Here is a 25,376-nt window from a genome sequence, read left to right as displayed (position 1 = left end):
ATAGAGCGATGGTGGAGGATGTGCTCAGACTAAGGAGAACGTATTGATCCCTGCTTCATGATGGACTGAGAGACCGCTTGTCACTCTGACAGCCAAAGACAAATGGAGCATCAGATAGGCAGCTTTGCGGCTGTGCTGACCCACTGGAAAGAACCAAAAAACAACAACAACAAAAACAAAAAAACAGCCAAAAGGTTAAACCGTATCTGGGGGAGGGGGATTCTAGCTAAGAGCAGTGCACCTCATTAAATACTCAGCGTAAGCCCTGTGGATTTCATTGATTGCTGGTGTCCAGCAATGCCGAAGCTTTATCCCACACAGCTTCCCCCTTGAAAGAGGCAAAAAGAGCATGAGCCTGCAGCACGCATGATTGTTTTTTGCATCTTGAGTCTATTTTTGACTGGAGATCTTAATGTGGGCTGGCCAAAGTGGGTCATAGGGTGAAGCAGACATGAAAGGGCTGACACAAAGTGGAGTCATCCTTGCTGAGGGGCATCTCACTGCCTCCACTCTTGTATAGCACACACTGCATAACACCACCACCCCCCTCTTTCTCCTCCACCACCCTCCGTTTGCCTCATGCAGCAGCATCTATGAGATTTTCATCTCATACTTGCACCTTGGCTGGCTGCACACTGCGGATATTGCATTTGTCCAGAATCAAAGGATCCACTTATAACCCAATAAACACACACATTTGTTGTGGTTGGGGCTGACCTTATACTACCCTGCTGCAGCAGTAGTCTTAACCCCAATCCTGATTCCAACCCAAAATCAAGCCCTGACCCTGCTAATCCTCTTTAAAAAAGTAAGAAAAGGCAAAATGTCCTCACTTTGCATGCTAGTGCTCTTCCTTCTATCCTTAAGAGGACCTCAGAGTAATTGAAATACAGCACACACACATGCTCCAACAGGCTTTAGGACCCAGGGATTCCTCCGTAATAAGGTAGTAGAGCTGAGGAGAGACAAGAGAGAGAGAGTGAGAGAGAGGAGAGAGAGAGAGGAGGATGAAGAGAGGTATATTTGTAAAGTCAGAGAAAAGCTGAGAGTGGCAGAAGAAAGTTGACACCGTGTGAGATGCACTGCAGCAGCTACAAGGATTAATGAGAGAGCTTCTTCTCCTGCCTGCGAGGAGGAGAGAGCAAGCAGAGCAGGATGCAAGAGAGGATGTTGTGCAGCGGGAAGAGGAGTCTCTAACAGAGCTGCTGCTGCACACCGCTGCTGCTGACTGGCTGCTGCTGACTGGCTGCTCAGCTCAGGTGCATCGACGGAGGGAAACTGACAAGTTTGACTCTCTGTAACACGGCGCTCACGTCCACTGTGTCAGACAAACACGTATAGGATCTACAGTCCACACATACTTAAACACCTTCTGCACATGCCCACGCTAAACGCAAGCAGATCAGTGTGTGACAGCGTTAAGGATGGTTTAGACCGGGACGCTGGATTCCCCCGTTTCTTCCCGGAGGACTCATTTCGAGGACAGGACAGGATCCGAGTCTCCAACCTAAAGGTGAGAAAATGTGTTAAAGAAACAGAAATTTCTTCAACTTATCTTTGACATTGTAACATTGCATATATATAAAGAATAATGGAGACGTAGCAATGAATCTTGGCCATTTTTTGTTCTATTTTTGTTGATAAACATATTTTGCTTTGTGTTTTCAAGGTAAGTATTTTACTTTTTATTATTACTTGCTTTAACTAAATGGCAGTAAATTCAATGTTCTTTGGATTAGGTGTTTAGTGGGCCTATTATTGATTTTTCTGACATTGTAATATTGCTATATATATATATATATATATATATATATATATATATATATATAACAATACATTTTCATTGTTTCATCACCTCCCTCTACATTCCCAAATCTTTATGATAAGCTAATAACAATAGCAGTAAAATGTTAAAACCAGGCTGTTTGTTACTGCTGCTGTCTTCCTCTACGCTACAATAGCAGTCCACATTGTTTACCAGTTAAAGGTTTCTTGCTGCAGAACCAGCACATATTATTTTCACTCTTTATTATTATTATTTTTGTTGTTGTTGTTACTAAGTTCAAATATTAACAGCCAATCGTATAATTCTAACATGTTAAGCACATTTAGAAATGTTGCTGGTTTTGTGCAGTTTGATCTCTTATACACTGTAAAAAAATGTTTGTAGAACAGTGAATCACTGTCAAACTGCATCAGGAATAAGGTGTAAAATTTAAAATTGTGTATCACTGTAGTAGACACTAAATTACCGTAAATCAAGGAATAGTACACGACATCAACTGTAATAATATATTTTTTAAAATGTATGTAAAATCAATGGAGAAGTACCATAATGTCACAAAGACACATTTACCATGGGAAAAAACAACAACAGGATAATTCAGTCTAAATAACAGTTTTTTTTCTGATATTTACATTTAAATTTACAGTAGAAAACCCATTTATTTTATATTATTTTTTACGGTGAAGTTCTAGCAACCACAGCTGCCAGCATTTTGGGTAATTTTCTAAATTAAACAGATTTTTTTTACAGTGTAGTTAATTATTATTTTTTTCAGGATTTCTGTTCCTTTTTTTAAGTCAGGTCTGTGGGATAAAAAATCTTTATCTAAAAAATTAGCTTATACATGTTTAAAAAAACAAGGGAAACTTGGTACACAGTTATAATTAAATATGAATTTTAATGGAAAAATGTGGGTGCGTGTGTAAAATCATTAATATATCAAATAGCATACATGCTAAAGTCATAATATTTGGCACACAGGTGCCTGACGGGGTAGTGGTCCACCTATTGAAGCATGGTACCAAAAGCTCCACCATGTTGATTCTAAGGGCAAGGTAAAGCTAACCCTATTGCTAATCTGTTTTCACTAATAACATATGAACAGAAGTGGTAATGACAGCGCCACCATGTGGCCATTTAGAAAGCTCTTAATGTCTATACTGCATTTTTTCTTACTTACATTGAGAAGCAGAAAAAGCTTTTACTTCTATGTTTCTGGAACAGCTTGCAGCAAACACATTTTCTTCCAAAATGCACGTCCAGATATATTCAAGTTTGACTTTCATGTCAGCAGTGATTTGGACTTGTGGACATGGATCCCTGCCACGAACCCTTTTAATAATTTAATTAAGGCTAATATTTAAGAAAGGTGATTTAATAATTCTGTGTTTCTGATCTCAGTAATGTAAACCGGTCCCTTTGCGAGTGAGATACATTTGACATACTGTACCATACAGTAACGTTATGAAAAGGAGGATATGATATCACATACAGTGCATTACTGAGAGCTCCTCAGTTCTTTATTCATTAAACGGCAAATTCATTTTCTCTTTGTATATTTATGAAGATATACAGTAGATGATATGCTGCTTTGGAGAGGAACTCCAACAGCAGCAGAGCAACCCCCTCTTAACACACACACACACACACACACACACACACACACACACACACAGCTCTGCTCCATTGTTCATGTTTGTATAGCTGTTTACTGCTGTACGACAAACCTGCTGTGCAGTAATATAAAAACATAGCACGCACTTGCAGCATTCCTGAAACCTCAGAGAACCTGACACGTCCGCATCCTGTAACACATTTTCAGCTTTTGATTAAAAATATGAAAGTGTTTCTGCCAGAAATCTGATTTGATAGATCACATGTGAAATGTAAAATCAGAGGACAGTGTGAAAGAAGGACATGCATGCCTGATTAAAAGCATTGTTCAGTGTGTGTGTGTGTGTGTGTGTGTGTGTGTGTAGGTCATTGTCAATTAGAGGCCAACAAACATGCTCTCCCTCTGTGATGATGATGAGACCATGTAATACATCATGTAGAAATCTGCGAGAGGCTAATTATCTCTTCAGCTGGCTGCTGCACACTCACTTGTTTTTATTTACTTGTGTGGAAAAACAAGACAGCATAAAGCATAAAAAGTATTGTTCTGATCTAGACTCACATTTAACTTCAGGTGTGCTGGGTCCGCTAGAAAGCGTTTCAAATTTGACCTCAGTCTTTTTCTGAAGTCATACATTTGCACCAGTGTGGAAGAGCTCATGCAGTGGGTTTATTCATGTAAAGCAAGAATATTACCACATTTCATTTTATTTAACATTTAAGATGAAAACCTTTTGAGAGTAAAAAAAGGCTATTTTTCAATAGTGATCTGGCCGAGAAGGCAGCAAAGTTCCACATCTTAACAATATGATACACTGCAAAAAAGATTGTTAAATCTAGAAATAAGCATGTTGAATGCTTAAAATAAGAAATTAACTCTTAAAACAAGATAAATTATCTAACACTTCTAAATCTAAAGTTGTTTTATCTTGGTAAGAAACATAATTTGCACTCTGGTCGGGCCAGTTCATCGCTGCTTGCAGCTTTAATTTATCTTGTTTTAAGAGTTAATTTCTTATTTTAAGCATACAACATGCTTATTACTAGATTAAATAATCTGTATTTAAGAAATCTTGTCAAGTGAAATTATCTGTCCATGCAGCAAGATAATTTCCCTCAGATTTCGTGTTTTTATCTTGTTTTTAGACACACCTTTTTTGCAGTGTACAAAATAATGGCCCAAAACCAACATCCACGTATCAAAAGAAGTTAAAGAGTTAAATATTAACAGATTGTGTACAAACAAACAGCCAGAGGCGAAAGACAAAGTTGGTATGCATTATAGCAAGAACAGCCTGTAATATAAACATCAGACAGGCATGTGGTATATCCGGATATGAGGTTTTGAGTTTGTTGATGCTGTCTGAAGACCTTTTCTACACCAGTCTGGCGAGGTTTTGTTTTCCTGCGGAACGTAAAGAGAGAGAGACAGGGACTAACTTCTGTACGTATTAAGGTAAATCTCCAGTGTTAAATAATAATAATGCATTTTTCCTTTAATGTGTCTATGCCCTGAGTGTGTTTAATGCATTTCCATAACATTTGTGAGTTCTTTTTTGTTGGAAACCACGGCTGCTACATACCTCAATTTAATCCTTCCCCTAAACTTGACCTAAATTTTATTCTATGAAGAGTCTGACTGATGTGGGACTGTTGAGACGGATGCTGATTCAAATTTTAGAGGAGGAAAATTTATTGATAACAGATATGATAGGCGATACTGTAATTTTTTGAGCTGGAATCAAAATAGCCCTTTTTTATGTGGATTGATTTACATCACTCTACAAGTATCCAGAGAGCTACTTTCTCAAACATAAAACTTTATTAAATAAGATTTAACAATTTATTACATAGTCAGTCAATTCTATACATGATAACTGAGACAGCATATACACAGATATCAATAGGCCAAAATCATCTGATAAAATCTGTCAACTGATATATCCGTCAGGCTCTAATTCTAACCTTACCCAAACCACAGAAATCCTAAAACTTCAATGATTTACCACCATCTCCATTAGTTGTTTTTCTTTTGGGGGTTTTTTATGCAGAGTTTATGGTACCCAATTCCCAGTTTATTGTTATAGTTTTGGCCATTATTTTGTGACAGCAACTTCTAGCTTTTTAACATTGTGTTGCAGTTATGCACTTTGTTGTTATTTAGTGTTATCAGATCTTAGTAATGAAACTTGTGAGTTAATGACAACAAATGAATAAAAAAGAAGTTTGTTTATTTATTTGACAGGAACAATAGTTACATTAAATGATGCAATGTATATTTGCCTTCTAGTTCATTTGCAGACCTTGTCCCTGATTAGGCTTTAAAACACATAAAACACACAACACTCTAAAGAAAAAGATCCTTTAAATTGAGATATTATTACCAATTTGAAATATGTGCAAATGGCTTGTGTGTTGTATGCAGTATGTTAGTGGGGCTGTACAAGTGTTAACAACAAGCCTTTAGTGAGCTTTTCTTACATGGTCAAATGTTTTTTACTCCCCATACAGCCAGTACACATCCATACATGTAAGCCCTGGAGAACATAGCAAACAGCAGCTGCGGGAGCACACTAACACATGCACACACACATCTACACACACGACTACACTAACAGCACAGCACAACGGTGTGAGATACACTCAGACTCTGTACAGTGCGTCCCATGATGCTCACAGATCCACATAACAGAACACTGAGTACAACATACAACACACTCTGCAGAGAGGCTGGAGCCATTTGCAACATATTGCAGATGGGTAACTTCTCATTCCTCGGGCCTCATTGCACACAAGCACCAGCTGTGCGAGCAGTGTGTGTGTGTGTGTGTGTGTGTGTGTGTGTGTGTGTGTGTGTGTGTGTGTGTGTGTGTGTGAAGTGGGTAGTTATGTATGTGAGCATGTAGGAGGCAGGGCACTGAGGGCTTTAAAGGGTTTGTTTACTGTAAGACGGTGCAAGGCTGCAAAAGAGTGCATATGTGTTTGTGTAGTTATGTGAAGGGAATTGAATGATATTGTGTATAGGTGTGTGTGTGTGTGTGTGTGTGTCTGGGGTTAGAGCGGGGCATACCGCGGACTGATTAATGAGCTCACACTGTCATACACACATTCTGCACAGGGGGGGTTCAAGTAAACCCAGTGCCTGGCGTGACTGCGCTCGTTTGTTATTATAGAGTAATTCTGTGGAAATTATCCATCCTTTGCAGTCTAATGTGACAGAAACACATCCTTACTGGAAGGCACGGCTATGCTGGAATTATCCCATCCAGTTATTATCAAGCCGAGCAGAGGAACAGTACTGAAATGGCAAATTAGCCTCTGCTTCATTTATCCTGCAGTGAGCACTCCACTCCATGGTGAATTTGTTTCCATAGGAACATGATGTTTCTTTTGGCTTCACGAGCCGTGCAACACGCTCCATGTCGCCGCCTGTTTTTTTTTTTTTTTGCTTATCTTTTCTGTTCAGTTTCCTCTCTGCTCTTGTCAGTCACTCCACACAGATCAAGGAAGAGAGAGAGAGTGAGAAAAGGGTTTGGAAATGCAATCAATAGGGCCATTTAAGCACCACTTTCACATTTTTTGTTTGGCATATCTCGACGCCTGCTCTGGTCTTATCTGCCTGACATCGCTGTTCTTCAAGACGTCTTTTTATTAGAGCCTTACAGGCGTTTACAGCTCCAATTTCCTACAGTCACCATGCCTTTTCTTTTCTATGAGTGTGTTCGCTGTATCTGCATCGCCTCAATCTGTATCAGCTGAAATATTACAGCAATTACTTCCAGCTCTTTGCGTGAGTGTGTGTGTGCAGAGAGTCAGTGTGTGTCAAGAAGACTGCAGAGTTGCTGAAAATCTATACAAGAGTCAGCAGCAACAGTTCTCTGCTTTTTGCGACAGGGGTTTTAAAGCGATATTTCACTTTGGTTGCACATTTCCATGTCTTAAGAACAAGCTTTCTTTTCATGCAGCAAGTAGAAATTCTACAGAGAAAGACAAGTTTTGTGCAGTGGCTTTGCAGAAAGTATTGGCTGGATTATGAAGAAGGGAAGGAGTCAGATCAAAAGCAGAAAAGAAGAGGTGTAGAAGTAATGGAGGGAGCTGAGTAGATGTGTGCTTGTGTATGTGTATGACAAAGCACCAGACTAAAGAGGAGAGAGATAGGGAGGGAGAGAAGAGGAGCTCTTGTAAAAGTGTCGCTGGTGATTTGCAGCAGCGTCCTTGCAACCTTCCCTCTACCTGACTGGATGTTTTATGAGCGTTGCAGAATCAGAAAAGGAGGCAGGCTTATAATACAGCTGACAGAAGTCTTTTTATGGTGGATGGGCAGAGGTGCAGGAGGGAGGGAGGGAGGGAGAGGGGTGCAATAAAGCTGAGTGCATCTCTCCTGGAATGAAGCTGCAGCGATTGGGAGGGGGCAGAAGAGAGAGGAAGGCTGGTGAAGTGCCACAAATATTAGTGAGGACAAGTGTGTGTGTGCAGTATGCACCATATGTCCAGATGTGTGTTGTGAGGGGGAGGCAGTTGTGCTCAGAGCTGTTGCTGACGTCAGTATGTTGAATGATCACTCAGCTTGTTCAGTATGAGAGGTACTAGCCCTCCATAAAGGGCTGGGTGAAGTGGCGGGGGGTTTGCACGGCGAAGCAGTATCAGCGTGCAGAGCAGAATGCAGCCCTCAGCACCACGCCAGCCCAAAGGCACCCAATTATTCCTGTTTTTTCTCTGTGCTGTGCGGTGAAGCGTGCAACAACGAGTCATTGAATTGATCTGCAGCCTGTGAAGCACTCTGCCATGCAGAATGAATACTTACTGATGAGATATTATGTAGTTTGTTGAAATGACACTTTCTCATTCCACCGCGGAATGAAAAGACCCTTAACGCACAATACATAGAGTTTTTCATCTCTTCTCACGTATCAGATCACAGCAGCACTTCTCCACCTCTCACTTATGTGCTAATTTTAGATATTCTCCGTTTGGAACACATGCAGTCAGTCGAACGTGAGTTTAACAGTGCTAGGTAATGCTTTAAATCACTTATCACTTCCATGTTATGGGGCAATCAGGCGCATATGTCCAACCATCCATCCTGTTTCTAAGCAGCTTATCCAGGGCAGGGTCGCTGGGGGCTGGAGCCTATCCCAGCATGCATTAGGTGAGAGGCAGGGTACACCCTAGATAGGTCAATGCATAGCACATATACACTAAGCTGGCTAAATTTGAAATGTAATTTGGAAGCATTTTATCGTGAGGCTACATAAACTGTCATGAATTGATCCATGAAAAAGCATGAATTAGGAATGCACAAAGAATTAATAGTCATGCATGATTTAATGCAAGAACAATATGGTAATTACTGCAACAATTTAGTATCACAATCATCAAGATTTCTAAGTTGTTAATAAGGATGTTTATGCTCAGAGTTCACAAGCAGAAACATGATTTTGGGGTGCAGTCCACAGCTGCTTGGTTGTGTCAATAATATACTTGAAACATTTTTAATTTAGCTGCATTTTTAGTGTGCACACTGTAAAAAATAATCTGTTTAATTTAGGGTAAAATACCGGCAGCTTTGGTTGCCAGAACTTCACCATAAAAAAATACAGTGAGTGGGTTTTCTACTGTAAATTTAAATGTAAATATCAGCAAAAACTGTAATTTAGACTGAATATTCCTGTTATTTTTAGGGTAATTGTGTCATTCATTCACACATCATGATATTTCTCCATTAACTTTACATGAGTATGTTATTTTTTTTACAGCAAAACTGTGTGTTTCCTACAGTTTATGACAGTAAAAGTTGAAGTTTTGTGCTATTCTTTGATTTACGGTAATTAAAAGTGTCTACTACGGTGATGTACAATGTTTAATTTTACGCCCTATTTCTGATGTAATTTGTAATTTGTGTTTTACTGTAATTTCTACAAACATTTTTTACAGTGCAGTCATGCAAAAAAAATCTATCAATTTATCTTTTTTTTTTCTAAATTAACCTTTCATGTCTGAACTCGAAGCTTTCAGTTATTTTCCACTTTCCAGGTTGTGAATACAAAAAGAATTTGGCGTTTGGCTCATAGGCTCATTTCAGAAACAAAAACTCATTTGAAGTTTGTTTATAATGATTACAACAGTCTGAATTTAACAAGATACATGTTCAATACATTATTAGAAAAGGGAAAAAAATGTTGCATTAATGAACATGTTGTTCTTGCATGAGACTATTAGATATATTAGTGAATTAGAGATATTTAATATTTTGCATTCTAGTTCCTAAAGTACCACATTAATTAAATAATACTTTTTCATGCACTGGGTCATGCATGAATGTATGAGTATTCATACATTCATACCCACATCCTTATTTATACATGTCTATGATCTGCAGGACAATTTTATAAAGATCATTGACAGTGATAAGCCTGAAAAATATCAAAAATGATTTGCCTTGGTTCAGTCAAAGCTGAGTATTACAGCCAAGTAGTGGGACAGACAGTCTGATTACTCTGCGGAGTCTAAACTGCTCTGACTCTCTGTAATTACCTAATTCAAGTCAGCTCACCATTTAGTTGTTCTCATTCCCATTGTTTTTTTTTTGTCTCTGTTGTGAACAAGTTTAACACTTTATAAATAAATAGTTCTGTTCTATTTTTGGACATCATCCTTTTGAGCTAACTTTGGCTCATTCACTGTTTGTGGATCAGAAAGCCTTTAAAAAAAATAAAAAAAAATAGCTTTGATTGTAGATTAAAAATACCACATTAACAAGGCAAATACTATTTCCTGCACTGGTCCATTGAGACATCAAGCATATCATTATGATTGTGAAGTTATCATAAAATACATAAAATGACAACAGCTGCACTGTAAAAAAAAAAAAAAAAAAAAAGTATGTAGATTTTACGGTGAAAAACTGCTAAACCATGACAGTAAAAGACCGTAAAATGATAAATGGGTTAATTCAGTTTCAGTAACAATGAAACACTGTAAATGTATAAATCAACAAAAAACAGTATTTTTTACAGTTTAAATAAAAAATACATTACTCCACTGTAAAATACACTGGCACTGTGTTTTTAACAAAGATAAACTGTTTTATATATATATATAGACATCCCTGTAATTTTTGCATTTATTTTTTGTAAAAATACTTTTTCTCACTGTTAAATGAACACCATATCTCTAACAGAAATATACTGAAATATTTAATGGTAAAATCTGTCATTTATGTGGCATTTATAAAGTATTTTCTTGTCAAATATATGGTAGAACAGCGTTTCTTTTGATGGAAAAACTTTTCATTTTTTATAGTAAAATATGGAATAAAATGGCTACACAATGCTAATATCCTTTTACTGTAATATTAGAAAAAGGTTACATCATATTTATTACGGCAACGTTCTGGCAACCACAGATGCCGTTTTTTTACCGTAAAAAAAATGTTTTTTTTTCACAGTGTGTGTTGTGTGATCAGTTGTATTTACATTTGAAATGAACTGAACATGTCTCATTTGGTTTACACTTTCTTTGTACACACTACAACATGATATTGACATTTTTTAAAGATGTATAAACTCTGGACAAATCACTGGAACTTACTTAAAGTGCCCAGTGGGACATCTGGTTTCCACAAATCAGCAAATGCAGACAACTTTAAAAATAAGAAGAAATATCTGTTTAGATGTTACTGATAGGGTTTCTAATCAACTAGAATGTAAAAAAAGATCAAATTACATTTCCCTTAGAAAACTAGTTTCTGTTTTTTCACTGTAGATTCAAAACCATGATGGGTACAGTTTGTCCTCTTATTATAACTGAGGTGCAGCACCCACAAGCCTTTTAGTGATGGATTTGTACTTACAAACAACGAAAATAAAGATATTTTCTGAAAGTGGTAAGTCTTGTGAGAACAAGTCGGGGTCAGGGGTCACAAACTTAGCGTGCTAACACAGAAACATAGAACTGTCTCTGCAAGGTTAACCACGGGTTCATGGATTAATTTTTTATCACATGTAATCAGGGAAGTGTAGTCTCCATAGGCACTACTCTGATATTGTTGTGGGTTTATTAACTCTATAGCGATCAATCAAGCTCCACACTGCAAAAAAGGTGTGTCTAAAAACAAGATAAAAACACTAAATCTGAGGGAAATTATCTTGCTGCATGGACAGATAATTTCACTTGACAAGATTTCTTAAATTAAGATTGTTAAATCTAGAAATAAGCATGTTGAACGCTTAAAATAAGAAATAACTCGAAATTTCTAAAATGATCTAACACTTCTAAATCTAAAGTCTTTTTATCTTGGTAAGAATCAAATAATTTGCAGTGCACTCTGCTCGGGTCAGTTCATCGCTGCTTGCAGCTTTAATTTATCTTGTTTTAATAGTTAATTTCCTATTTTAAGCGTCCAACATGCTTATTTCTAGATTTAATAATCTTCATTTAAGAAATCTTGTCAAGTGAAATTATCTGTCCATGCAGCAAGATCATTTCCCTCAGATTTAGTGTTTTTATCTGGTTTTTAGACACACCTTTTCTGCAGTGCACAGTTTGGGAATATCAAGCACTGGAGCACTTCTTGACTTTCTGATAGTTCTCAGCCTGTTAAAGAAAATTTGTCTGGCCACTGTCCTGTCAGCACCTCAGGAGCTGTTCTGGCTGAAAGGACAGCCGGTTCTGAGGACAGTGACGCTGTGACAGAGGTCGGAGTTGGCGTGAACTGAACGGACATCGCTTACGCTGCTCTGACGTCTTATGAGTTTTGGGTGGGGGTTAGATTTAGGCATGTGGCGTGAGAAGTGTATATGTTAACCCTCTGAAACCTTGGGCTATTATGTCCTTTAAAAAAACTGTTAAAAAATCTTTACCATGCCATGTTAGTATCAGTTTTTCCAGCGTTACCTCACCTTTATGTCCTGATAATTAATGTTTAACTTTGACTTACTTGATAAAAATGTTGAACCCAAAAGAAACAAAGGAAAACATAAAATCTGATCTTTAAAATTACATTTCAAAACACAGAATTTTAAATGTTGCAAATATGAACACAGGTATGCAAGTATGCAAATATTACATATAACAGGTAAAATGAGGATAATCTCTAGTTCTATATTTTTATACTAAATATATTTGACATTATCTCCGGTTTTACTTGGCCGAATATTATCCAAAAAAATCTGGCATGGAGTTTCAAGCCAGAACTTTAGAGCTAAGCTGATGGCAAGACTTGACGTTGCTTCATTTTTATGTCTTCACATCATGAAAAGTCATGTGCAGGTGCTTTCATGGACTCTAGAGGGTTAATAATAGCCCAGTAGTTCAAACTGGAGATGTAAAGTCTAAATATTTTGTGTGACTTGTCCTTGTCTCAACAGACCTCCTCGCCCTCATCGAGAAGTGGATAGAGAGCTGTCTGACTCCTCGTCTGTCCCAAATGAAACCCTCTTAAGGTGGACGGGGTACATTAAAAATACATGTCCCAGAGGAGCGCTGCTGTGGCCAGCTGCAGACCCACAGCTATAAATCAACACCGGAGGACTTTGATTTCTTCATTATCGCTTCCTGCGGCAACAACAGAGGAGCAGGCATGTTGGCGGGCCCGCTGACCTGCGGATGTGCACCATAGGATTCTATTTCTGGAGCCTCATTGCTTTTACAGATTAACTGCCCTCAAATATGGCCCCAATCCGTTCATTGCGCCACTAGTTTGACTGCTGCCGGAGGTTGTGCATATTCAAGCTTCAAAACACCCCGCTGTGCATCAGTCCAGTCATTTGAAGGCCCGCTGCCTTTGGCCTGTTTTTTTTAAAAGCAGTGTCAGCGCAAACAAACACGCGGCTGCATGTCATGACAGACTGAAAGTCATCTTTGTTATTCTCCTTTCCCAAGTTAGTGCCCATTTCCAAGAGAGGGGAAGGGAAAGATTGACATCCAAAGCTTTCACGCTAATAACCTGACATTGTGCTTAGATTAAGACTTCAAATTTTATTGCAAGAGACATTCTCCATGAGTTCCTGAGGGCAAATCACACCGAAATCCCATTGCCCAGTGTTTTCATTAGCCTGTCTGGGGCTAATCAAGGTCCTCCATCATCCGAATTGACATTTCCATATTGTATGAGAGAGAGAGTAGCCCACATTAGCATATTCATGAACACTGACACACTCAATCATGTGAAATGGAAGACGTGGGGCAAACCCTGAGCCATCAAGCTCTGAAACAAATAGCTTATGACATGTGAGGAAAAGAGGATCTTGAATCCCCCAACGCAACTTCAGCACATCCCAACGCACACAGGAGGAAAGTAAAACTTGCCCATTAAGGATATTTCATAAACGTGGCGTGTGTTATTGGCCTCTGGACCAAGGATCGTAATAAGAGAAGAATTAAAGAATGGGATTTAAAATGGATTATCACTGCAACAATAAAGCCACCAAAGCAGCTGCTGTTGCATAAACGCATCAACACTTTACGGCGAGCCTCTCTGCAGACTGATTTGTAGATTAGATTTGGTTGTTGATGTGGTGGCCTCTTGTGCGGTTGGCCTTTAAAGAGAGGGATGGAGAATCTAGATGAGCTGGAGCACCCTCTTCTGGGAGAAAGCACCAATGACAGCCGGGCGTCAGGGCCGGGGCTGGGGCCCGGGGCCGGACAGGCCCCTGGCGGGACGTACAAAGGCATCCTGGTGAAGTGTGAGGAGGACAGGGCCTACCCTCCTTTAGCGTGGAGGGGCTATTGTGGACATCCTCCTGAGCTCCAGCAGCAGCAGCTCCTGGACCCTTGCTCCTTACCTCGCACACTGGAGTCTTTTTACCCACCGGCTCCCATCTGGGGCCACTCAGACTCCCTGCTCAGCAAAGACTACCTGGAGACAACGTTTGTGGACATTCGGCCCGGCTCCACGCTGGAGAGGAAGCTGCTGGCTGAGACGCAAGACTTCCACAGCGCGGCCTACAGCTTGGACGATGAGGACGACCTGCTTCCTGACTCAGATGTAAGACACAACAGGGTGTTGAGAACGTTTTTTTCTTGTTTACTGACAACAAAATTTGAATTCCACATTATAAAATCAAGCATTTATCTAAAACAAAATGATGACAGTTATAGGAAAGTTGTGCAACCATCTCCTTTCTGCTAATGTATATCCTTTATTTAACCAGAGAGACCTGGCCAAGAAAAGCAGCATAAAAAGAGACAAGTTACAACATTTAAACACAGTTATCATAAACAATTAAATACAAACCCAGCATCACAACAAAACTGAAGGAGCCTGATTTCTTTATCCTTTAGAATCGATTTAAATTTACAGATTGTGATCAATTCAGACAATTTCAATTCCTTTTGCAAATTCTTCCATGATAAAGGGGCATAACTAAAAGCTTTCTTACCTAATTCAGTTCTCACTCTTGCCACCAGCATCTGGACAACATTTAGAGAGCGTAGACCATTTTCAGTTTTGTTTTGACACATGTATGCACACAGGTAAGAGGGAAGCAGCCCAGGAATACATTTATAGATAAAAACTAACCAATGAGAGACCCTGCGAACATACAAAGACGGCATTTCAGTCGTGGCATACAGAGTACAATGATGTGTAAGATTTCCCAAGCCAGTAATGAAACACAGAGCACAATGATAAACACAGTTCAGCTTATTAAGGCTCTGATTAGTTGCATTCATGAAAAGCAGATCATTGTAATCCAGTAGAGGCAATAAAGTTGCAGAAATCAAATATTTCTTTGGCCGATAGGAGAAACAAGATTTGTTTAATGTTACAAGTCCTCATACCAAAACAACAGAATAGATCATTTGATGCATACATGCAAAGTTGGAGAGTAACAGAATACAAGTAATGGAATTAGCTATTCTATAGCAGTTACAGTTTAATAATGTGGTATTCTGAATACAGTTACTGTATTACTTGAACTATTACCTCCCTGGCAGGGGTTACATTTTCAGTTAGGTTTGTTGCATGGGTTTTTAGTTTTTTTTGTTCTAACAGTCATGTGAGGCATGCAATTCCTACAAACTCTATTTTCTTTTTTTTAAAGTGTAACAATTTGTTGCACCTGCCACACGACAATGGCAGAGGAGACACACAGCCAGGACACATAGACAAATGAGCTCAGTGACTTTATTTATTTATTTGAGTAATCTAATGGAATACGTCACACAATCAGTATTCAGTAATCTGTAGTGAAACGTTTTAAAAGTAACCCTCCCAACACTGCATATAACGTGAAATGGTCATATAGTGACAGTTTTAAAAGCATTACTTGGTTAAGTTCATGCATCGAAATAATTTGGTCAAGTTTTGGCAACTAAAGTACATAATTAGGTTTTGGAAAAGATTGAGGTTGTGTACGGGTACGTGTAGTAAGTAACACAACGTTGAATTTTGGTTTCGAACAGTTGTCCCCTGGGTCAAAGTCTTGCCAACTTAAATATTGGCCATAAAAAGCTGCGTCTATGGCCTTTTTTGGGTAAATATCGTCTGGAAAGACCAATAACAGTTCAATAGAACTGGAACTATATAATTTTATCCATTTATTAATTAGTTGTCTTGCCTATTAAGTGTCTGAAAATATTAAAAAGGTCAGAGAAATGTCTTGTCAAATGTCCAAAAATTCAGTTCAGTAAGAGAGAAAAGTAGCTAATCTTCAAATTGGAGAATCTGAATCAGGGAATCTTTTTCTTGATGAATGACTGAAACAGTCAGTCAGTCGATTAAGTAATAAATTAACTGGCTAATTGTTTCATCTCTACACATAGATCACCATCACATCACATTTCTGCTTAGGTTAGTTTTGCATAAAAAGCAAGAGACACTCTCCTTTTCGCTGAACAGATTCTGAGAACCAAAGAGGAACTTAAAATAGACATATGAGCAATGCATTTCAGGGGTAGGCAGCAATTGAATGCTTACTGTCAAAAAGCCAGATTACATAAAGCTCCTCTCCTGCTGCGGTGCAGGTAATGACACTACAGTAGCGATGGAGGATGCCAGTTCTATTTCATAGATCACTGAGCAAAGCCCACCCTGGAGTGAAATGCAAATTAGCTTTAAGACTCTTAAAGTGGTCATTGGATGGTTTGGGAGTCAACGTGAGAATGTATATGCTGTAATTGTCACAAATAAGTAGCCGCTGGTTGTTTAGATTATTATGAAAATACTCTCAGCAAGGTTAAATCAAGAGGTCCAATTATTACCCACTGTGGACTAAAAGGCTGAAGGCCGTCTTATGATTATTACTTTGATTAAGAGCATGAGCAAGTGGACACACATATACACGCACCATTAAAATCAAGAGCTGCTGCAAAGTTTAGCTGAGGAGTTCTGCTCCACAAGGACAAAAGAACAGCACATGAAATAACCTTTTTTTTCCAGCTCATTCTGAATGCTGGCAGTAGTGCAGTGATGCAAAGGCGCAGGCCTGTGGGAATAAAGCCTCGCAGTGACCTCAAAGAGGCACCACACAACATCTCCTTCTCCTTTGTTTCACTTCAAACGTTTAGTTTAAGGACTAAAGCTGGCCCTCAAAACTCCTTCAACTGTTTCACTGCTTCATGTTGTGGAGCTGATCAATACTATTCGATGCCGGAGCAGGAGAGATGACCGTAGGAGTGTCTCATGAGCAGCGGTGGACAGACTCCTGTACTTGAGTCAAAGTGAAGATACTCCTGGTCAGATATTACTCCAATACAAGTCAAGTTCATACGACTGTTACTGCTTTTATCGTCTTTAAGTCGTTGTAGCGGTTAAACTGATTTTTTTTCTTGCTATTAGCCGTGTTTCCACTAGGGGGAAGAGTGGCCACCAGGAAAGTCTCAGGCCACACCCTCTCAAAAGTCCGCTCACTCTGCGTGTCTCCACTACAAAAAGGCCCCCAGGGGGATTTAGAGACTCTGGAGGTGACGTTTGGTTTTGGATCATGGCGACGGATTAAACACGGGAGACTCAACTGTGGCCGCCGTCGCTAACTGTGCACAACGTCAGCAGCTGATCATAAACAAAGCAGCATGGCTGATTATGCACAGCGTCTCCGCTGATCATAAACATAGTGATTGTGGATTAACTGGCATCACTAACTGTGCACAGAGTGTCTGGTGCTTGTTGTAAACAAACAGAGATCGCTAAGTGAACACCTCCTGCAGCAGCAGCACATACACACTGTACTGCTACAGAGCTAACTGTTAGCCTATTAGCAATTTGCAGACTGGACGCTAAGGGGTTAACATCCCCTCCGGCTCTGCAGCTGGGAGACACTGCTGCAGGAGGACTGTGCCGCTTCGACTCGTTCTTACTCTTCTAAACGAGCGGCCGCCCCCGCAGCTCATTAAGAAGAGACGAAAAGTTGCTAATTATAGCAACAAAGTCGCTAAGTTGGCAACACTGCTATTACAAATAGCGCGTGTTGTTGTGGCGTTGAGTACTACGTCACATCCTGCTTAGCGTTCTATCCAATCAGCAACCAGGCTTTTTTCAGGGGAGAAAAAAGACCCTGCTCTTATACAGGGACGAAAAAAGTGCAGAGAAAGGTCCGCTCCGGACAGCTTATATTCAAATTAGGGGCGTTTCTGAAAGTTTCCGCCTCATTCCAGATATTGGGTTTATTTCTAGATTTAATAATCTTAATTTAAGAAATCTTGTCAAGTGAAATCATCTGTCCATGCAGCAAGATCATTTCCCTCAGATTTAGTGTTTTTATCTTGTTTTTAGACACACCTTTTTGGCAATCTGGGTTTTGGATCAATTTGAAATTTCCTCACTTCTTGTCGCCATCAAAAAAGCTTTATGTTTTAAAAAAAGCAACTCCTGATATATGAGAATAATTCCAGACAGGACAAATGAATCCGAACACCAGGGAGAGCAGGCAGAAAAATTTAAATAACCTTGTGAACTTATCTTTTAAGTACTGTGAGTAATAATGCAGTTGGATTTACCCCCTACTGATCTTCTTTAATATTTAAAAGCAGCTTTTTTTATGGTCTATGAAGCATTTGCTCAAATGTTACAGGAGCATCTTTTGGAAAACGCACAATAATTTCACGCACAAAGTAAAACAAGCAGAGCAATATGACAGGGTCGGAGTGAGAGGGGAAGTCAGATTGAATATGCAGCTGTTTCAAAAAGATGCGTGAGTCACGAATCGCCTGCGGTCAGCAGAGCCAGAGCACATCCACTCTAACCCCATTCAGTCACATTATCTTACAGGCACCAGCAAAGTTTTGCAATTGTTGAGAAGAACGTGACCACAACATAACAAAACAAAGAGATAATTTTGATGCTTCCATACATCAGTTACTAAGTGTTCGAGCATTTTATCTTTGTATGTTTTATGCAACTTTTAAAATAAACAATACTTGCCATAATTCATAAGACATAAGTTCAATATACAGCGTCAGATTTAAAGCAATGTTATATCATGCTGAGTCAGTGTGAGTACATTTACAGAATTTACAGTACAGAACTTAAATTTTATAAAAATTCTGTTACAAAATTACTTTTCCTTTTACTCTCCCACATGCTCAGAACCCTGAGATCTAGAAAAATTAAGTTTAAACAAATTCTTAATATATTAAGCATATTTAGTTATGGTAAATTATTTATATAAATTATACAATTAATTTAAAAAATATATAACTTACATTTTCCCTTATATATCGGTTAATTTTTCTGAAGGCAAAATTAAAAATATGTTTTTATATGTTTAATGAATATTAATGATTATTACCTAAACGTGATAACAAATAGATAGAAAAGTGTTGTCATATGACAACAATGCACATTCCCTGAATGTCTCATTTATTAATATTCATTCAATATCAGTGTTTTTATTCAGTGTTTATCAACATGTTGTTTTAATCAACTTAATGGTACATCATAAATTCTGAGCCGGTTTCACCTGTATTTATTTCCATGCACTTTGATGATGCTTTTTTAATAGAAATGAACAAAAGTGGACCAACATATAATTTGGATGGGATAGTGCTATTCTTCAGATTTTGGAGCACTAGCAAATAATTCCATATAGTACAATTAAAAATGTAAAGAAAAAAATAATCTAAACTGGTTTTAGTGATGAAAAGTTAACTTAAAAGTAAAAGTTAACTTACTCCAGATAGTTTTTTCAAAGATCTCTGAAGGAATTTTTCTCACAACATATGGAACAATCACTCAACTTTGGGAGCCGCTTTTCATGACCTTATTAGTGTCAAATGTCCATGGAAAAATGAAATATAAACATGATTTCCTGATCATCGGTGTGATCAATTGTCATGCACTGCATAAAAGGTGTGTCTAAAAACAAGATAAAAACACTAAATCTGAGGGAAATGATCTTGCTGCATGGACAGATAATTTCACTTGACAAGATTTCTTAAAATGGTTAAATCAAGAAATAAGCATGTTGAACACTTAAAATAAGAAATTTACTCTTAAAAAAAGATAAATGATCTAACACTTATTAACACCAGAATAAAACCATTTAAAAACTGAATAAAAGCAAAGAGATTTCTTAAATAAAACCAGTTAAAACCAGTTCAAACCACTTAAAACCATAATAAAAACACATAAAACCAGAACAAAACCAATAGATTTCTTAAATTAAGATGGTTAAATCTAGAAATAAGCATGTTGAACGCTTAAAATAAGAAATTAACTCTTAAAACAAGATAACGTTTTTTTTATCTTGGTAAGAAACAAATAATTTGCAGTGCACTCTGCTCGGGCCAGTTCATCGCTTTAATTTATCTTGTTTTAAGAGTTCATTTCTAATTTTAAGCGTTCAACATGCTTATTTCTAGATTTAATAATCTTGTCAAGTGAAATTATCTGTACATGCAGCAAGATAATTTTCCCTCAGATTTAGTGTTTTTAACTTGTTTTTACACCTTTTTTGCAGTGTATAAAAGTAGAACCCCCCCCCCCCCCCCCCCTTTTCACAAGTAAACAGTTAAACATGGATTTTATATAACTACACTGTGCAATACAGGGTTAAAGTTTGTGGTTTAACCTGAACTCAACCTAAGTGCACTCTGTTTGAATCCCAGGACTCATCCATTGATGACTTCAGTGATACAGACAGTGAGAGCAACTTCCCCCTGATGATCCCTCAGGACTACCTGGGTCTGGCCTTCTTCTCCATGCTCTGCTGCTTCTGGCCCCTGGGCATCGCTGCCTTCTACCTTTCACAGAAGGTACACACACACACACACACACACACACACACACAAACATACACACAAGCAGACACACAAACAGTCCTGGGCTGACGAGATACAACCTGGCACTGTAGTTCACAGCCACGGGTGATTTCTTACCCTCTGCAGTGTTTGTACTAACAACAGGTCCAGTTCCTTAAGTGCTGTGCAAGTGTGGACATTATGGAATGTCTTTAGAGTTCAGACAAGAAGGGATTACACCTAGATCTCAGGATTATGGCACAAGAGTTTTGAATCAGCACAGAGCTGCTGTACAATCCAAATGCACAAGGATGTGCAACTTTTTTGTTTGTTCACAATTCTCTGTAACAGTCTGACTGTTTTTACAAATGCTTAAGATAGATAGATAGATAGATAGATAGATAGATAGATAGATAGATAGATAGATAGATAGATAGATAGATAGATAGATAGATAGATAGATAGATAGATAGATAGATAGATAGATAGATAGATAAATAGATAGATAGATAGATAGATAGATAGATAGATAGATAGATAGATAGATAGATAGATAGATAGTAATTATTGATGCATTCATATGCACATAATTACTTTATATACAGGTCTTTAAACTTATCTTCTTATCAGGATTTATTAGTTGATTATATTTTTTGTTTTTTGTAATCTAAATCTGCAAAGTAACGAGTAAAATCACCAAATCTGGAAATCTGGAGATACATGGTTTTCACTAGACAGGTTTGTTCAATATTTGACTCTAAATTGTACAGTAATTCAATTCAATTCAATTTAAATTTAGGACACAAGTCGTGAGAGGTTTGAAGCACAATGAAATACAAATAAAAGTATGAAAAGAACATAAAAGAAACAATAGATAGATAGATAGATAGATAGATAGATAGATAGATAGATAGATAGATAGATAGATAGATAGATAGATAGATAGATAGATAGATAGATAGATAGATAGATAGATAGATAGATAGATAGATAGATAGATAGATAGATAGAAAAAAAAAGGTTTGTGCAGCTGATCTCTTTCATGTCCAATAATTTATTTAATGACCTGCTTTAGCTTGCAGGCCTGTCCACATTTGTCCAGCAGCACAGAACTATGGTTTATTTATATTTAGCCTTGCTAAAGGGGTCCTGGACGTCAGTTTGGGAACCACTGTGATACTATCAGATGTATAATTAATGGATATTAATTATTGTTTTATAGGAAAACACTTCCAATAAAACTCTCAGTATTTATTTTATAACTGAGATGATTAATCTCCTAAGAGAAAGCTGGTGGAGATATGGAGCAGGCCAAAGGGAAAAGGACACAACACAAAACTATCTCATCAGTCACTATTACCATTGACAGTGTGGAAAAGCCCCTAACATCTCTATCGCCGGTCGCCAGAGGCCCCCTGGTTTATATAAGCATCCTTCCAGCAGAGCAAAAAATCCCATTAACGCTTTTGCAAAGCTAACTGGCAGCAAGCTGCAAAGGCCTTTTGATCAGATCAATGGCCTTCGTTAAGGTTTAATTAGAGTCATAACAAGAAGCCCCAAGGTGATAGATTTCCAATATTGTTGAGTGCTACCTCAAACAGGGGTCAAAGACAAGGACTAGAGGAAGGAAGGAAGGAGCGGGTGATGAATGAGGCACAAGCTGCGGGCGTGATTCAGTGATGGAACATAATATGAGCTTAGCGTGTGATGGGAACAGGAAAGTGGAAGCCAGGCAGGACGTTGACAAATGATGACAAATGCCCCCCCCCCCCCCCGTTTAATCCTTATCTCACTGTCCTCTCTCCTGCAGACCAACAAGGCTTCGGCTCAGGGGGATTTTCAGGGGGCCAACGCAGCGTCTCGCCAGGCTCTGTGGCTCTCTGTGCTCTCCATTGTGTTTGGAATCATTACGTACATCTGTGCCATCGCTGCACTGATTTCCTACCTGTCTGGAAAACCACCATAAAAGCACCTCATGCACACGCACAACAACAGACTTCTTCTCACTTATTTTCATGAATATCACCTGTAAATGTAAAATAATCACAGTTTTTGTCTGTCGACCCCATTTGCAGTCATGTTTCATCGACACCAAGCCAGAGAAGGACAGTGAAAACACAACAGGAGAGCTGGTGTGTAGATTATAGTCACTTCTAAGTGGATTAGGACATAATTAAGCTCAGAGGAAATTCCTCGTACTGTATGTGAGGAAAAATCATTGTAAAAAGAAGTTATAATACGATATCATAGATTCAGTCTGTAAATGTGATTTATTTTTATCACCTGAGGACTTAAGTTACCTGCCATCCTTTAAATGTGCTGTAATCGTCATCACATGTTATTGGAGTTAAAAAACAAACAAAAAAACGAAAAAAAACTGTGACAACAAATACAGATGTTATCACTGTTAACACTGTAGATATCACTGTCACAATGATGAATAATGAGAAGCAGGAAGAGAAGTGAGGGGGAACGTGGCCTGGTGTGCCTGGGAGGAGCCGAGCGGAGAGGGCAGCGTACGGCGATGGAGGCTGCAGATTTATGAGAAGGTCGCAGCAAGGACGCGGCAGCAGCTAAATCCTGACAGACCTCGCTGTGGGAGCGCCTGAGCCAGCACTGTCGCTTGTGGGGTGGAAAGCTGTGGACAGTTTTAAGAGCCCCAGAGCTTTCGTCTTCTATTTTTTTCTTTTTAAATACGAGAGGCCGGAGGCCACATTCTCTCTGAGAATTTGTTGCAACCCCTTCAGCCGGAGCGCGGGGGCCACAGGAAAACAATGCACATCTCACTCTGATTCACATTCTGCATCACTCACTGTTTACCTGCAGAAAGGACTGATTCTGCTCTGTTCAATGCCAAGTTCAATAAGTATCTTCATGTTGAAATAAACTAAATGACAAATACAGTTGCAAGAAAAAGTATGTGAACCCTTTGAAATTACAGTTTTTCTGCATTAATTTGTCATAAAACGTGATCTTATTTGCATCTAAGTCCCAAGTATAGACAAACACAACATGCTAAACCTAATACCACATAAACAATTATAATATTTCATGTCTTTATTGAACACATCTATTAAACATTCAAAGTGATGGTGGAAAAAGTAAGTGAACCCTTTGACTGAACCTAATGACTCCATTAAGAGCTACTTGGAGTCAGGAATTAGCAAACTTGGAGTCCTTACAATTAAATGAGAAATGAGTGAGGTGTAGAGATACTTTGACCTGTAAAAAATACTCAAACTTTTTGAGATTGCTATTCACAAGAAGCATCTGCTCATGTGAACCATGCCTTGCAAAAAAAGAGATCTCTGAAGACCTGCGAAGTGTTTGGTTGAGGTTATTGCTGCTCAAGGAGGTTCGACCAGTTATTAAATCAAGGGTTCACTTACATTTTCCACCATCACTTTGAATGTCTAATGGATGTGTTCAATAAAAACCTGAAATATTATAATTGTGTGTGTGGTATTAGGTTAAGCATGTTGTGTTTGTCTATACTTGGGACTTAGATGCAGATCAGATCACATTTTATGACAAATTAATGCTGAAACCAGGTAATTTCAGAGGGTTCACATACTTTTTCTTGCAACTGCACATATAGTGCCATTATGTAAGAAGATAAAAACAAACGAGGAGTTCAGGGTTTTTCAAATGAAATGCAAAGTCGTGATGATGTAAAAAAAAAAAAAAAAAAAACTGGCTCTAGACGTAGAAATAAAGGAGCTGCTTCTGTATACAGTGTAAGGAAATGATGACAGAGGGGTGCAGACCTGTGAGAAAAGTGCCAAAAATATGGAAGAAACTCTAAGGATGATTCTTTTATGAGCTGTTCCATTAATAGAAGCAACCAGGCTGCAACTCCACGCTCTCCAAATATAGATTCTGCTAGTTTCTCCTCCAAAAGAAAAAAAGAAAAGGCGACTGAAATCCTTCAGGAACTTGCTTCTTGCAGTGTGACAAACTTGAATATGAAGTTGTCTACTTAAAGTTATGTAAGCAAAGATAAGCAAAGGGGTAAAAAAAAAAAAAAAAATCAATAAAAGTTGCAAAAAGTAGTCTAGAAGACATCTCGGCGCTCAGCCATGTGATGCATGAGTCAGTAAAATCTTCATTTCAGACACGACGGAAACCTGCACGGCCAGTTTGTAGTTTGCCATGTACAAACCTGCTCCATGCTTCGATCACTTCATTCATTTGAATATTGCAAAAAAGCTGCTTTGATTAAAAAAAATAAAATAAAAAAAACTCAAACCAAAATATTGGTCTGAGCCTAAATGTGCCATTGACAAAGCAGTGAAGAAGGGAACTCAAGATAAATATTTTAAAACATGACTGTAGGGTAAAAGTGGACATTTTCTATTTAGATGTATAGTTTTTATAGAGTCCCTAGCTCAACTGCAAATACTTTGTTTTCTGCAAACCCAGTGTTGTATCAAGACTGAGCTGATAATATATATATAATCACTCTAAGTGGTAAATGTAGACACACCTGTGAAATCTGTGTCTAACCCACACAGTGTTGTACAGTTCTGACAATCCTGAACCTCCTGTCTCCACTGGACATTTGTGTCAACAAAAAAAAAAAAGACCCTTTGTTGTTACAGCTGAATTACCACAATTAGTGATTTGTATGTGAGCATTAAATGTGGATTGCATCGACGGATCACGCTGTCAAGAGACGGGCTCCAGTCAGATTTGTCTCACTTTGTAACACTTGTATAGATCGTCAATAAAAGGTCATAAGGTTTAAGATTTATTAGTACAAGAGATATCAATTCACTTTCTTGTATTACATGTAAAT

At 38.3% G+C, this 25,376-nt stretch overlaps 1 protein-coding gene across 1 annotated transcript; it reads left to right on the top strand.

Moving 5' to 3' along the window:
* The first annotated feature begins 1,026 nt into the window (after positions 1-1,026).
* On the top strand, positions 1,027-25,329 carry tmem91 (transmembrane protein 91). Its single transcript, XM_059330922.1, has 4 exons — positions 1,027-1,513; positions 12,769-14,387; positions 20,447-20,593; positions 22,389-25,329. Exons 2-4 carry the CDS (start codon positions 13,953-13,955, stop codon positions 22,542-22,544), a joined length of 738 nt encoding a protein of 245 aa, XP_059186905.1. The 5' UTR covers positions 1,027-1,513; positions 12,769-13,952; the 3' UTR covers positions 22,545-25,329.
* Positions 25,330-25,376: the final 47 nt, after the last annotated feature.

The sequence above is a fragment of the Centropristis striata genome, chromosome 4, assembly GCF_030273125.1.
Source record: "Centropristis striata isolate RG_2023a ecotype Rhode Island chromosome 4, C.striata_1.0, whole genome shotgun sequence".
Taxonomy (NCBI): Eukaryota; Metazoa; Chordata; class Actinopteri; order Perciformes; family Serranidae; genus Centropristis; species Centropristis striata.
The sequence above is the reverse complement of the archived record's forward strand: the minus strand, read 5'-3'. Positions and strand labels throughout refer to the sequence as shown.

Coding starts and splice junctions, on each gene's coding strand:
- tmem91 (XM_059330922.1), top strand. CDS start 13,953: ATGGAGAATCTAGATGAGCTGGAGCACCCTCTTCTGGGAGAAAGCACC. Junction 14,388..20,446: donor ACCTGCTTCCTGACTCAGAT/GTAAGACACAAC, acceptor TTTGAATCCCAG/GACTCATCCATTGATGACTT. Junction 20,594..22,388: donor CCTTCTACCTTTCACAGAAG/GTACACACACAC, acceptor TCTCTCCTGCAG/ACCAACAAGGCTTCGGCTCA.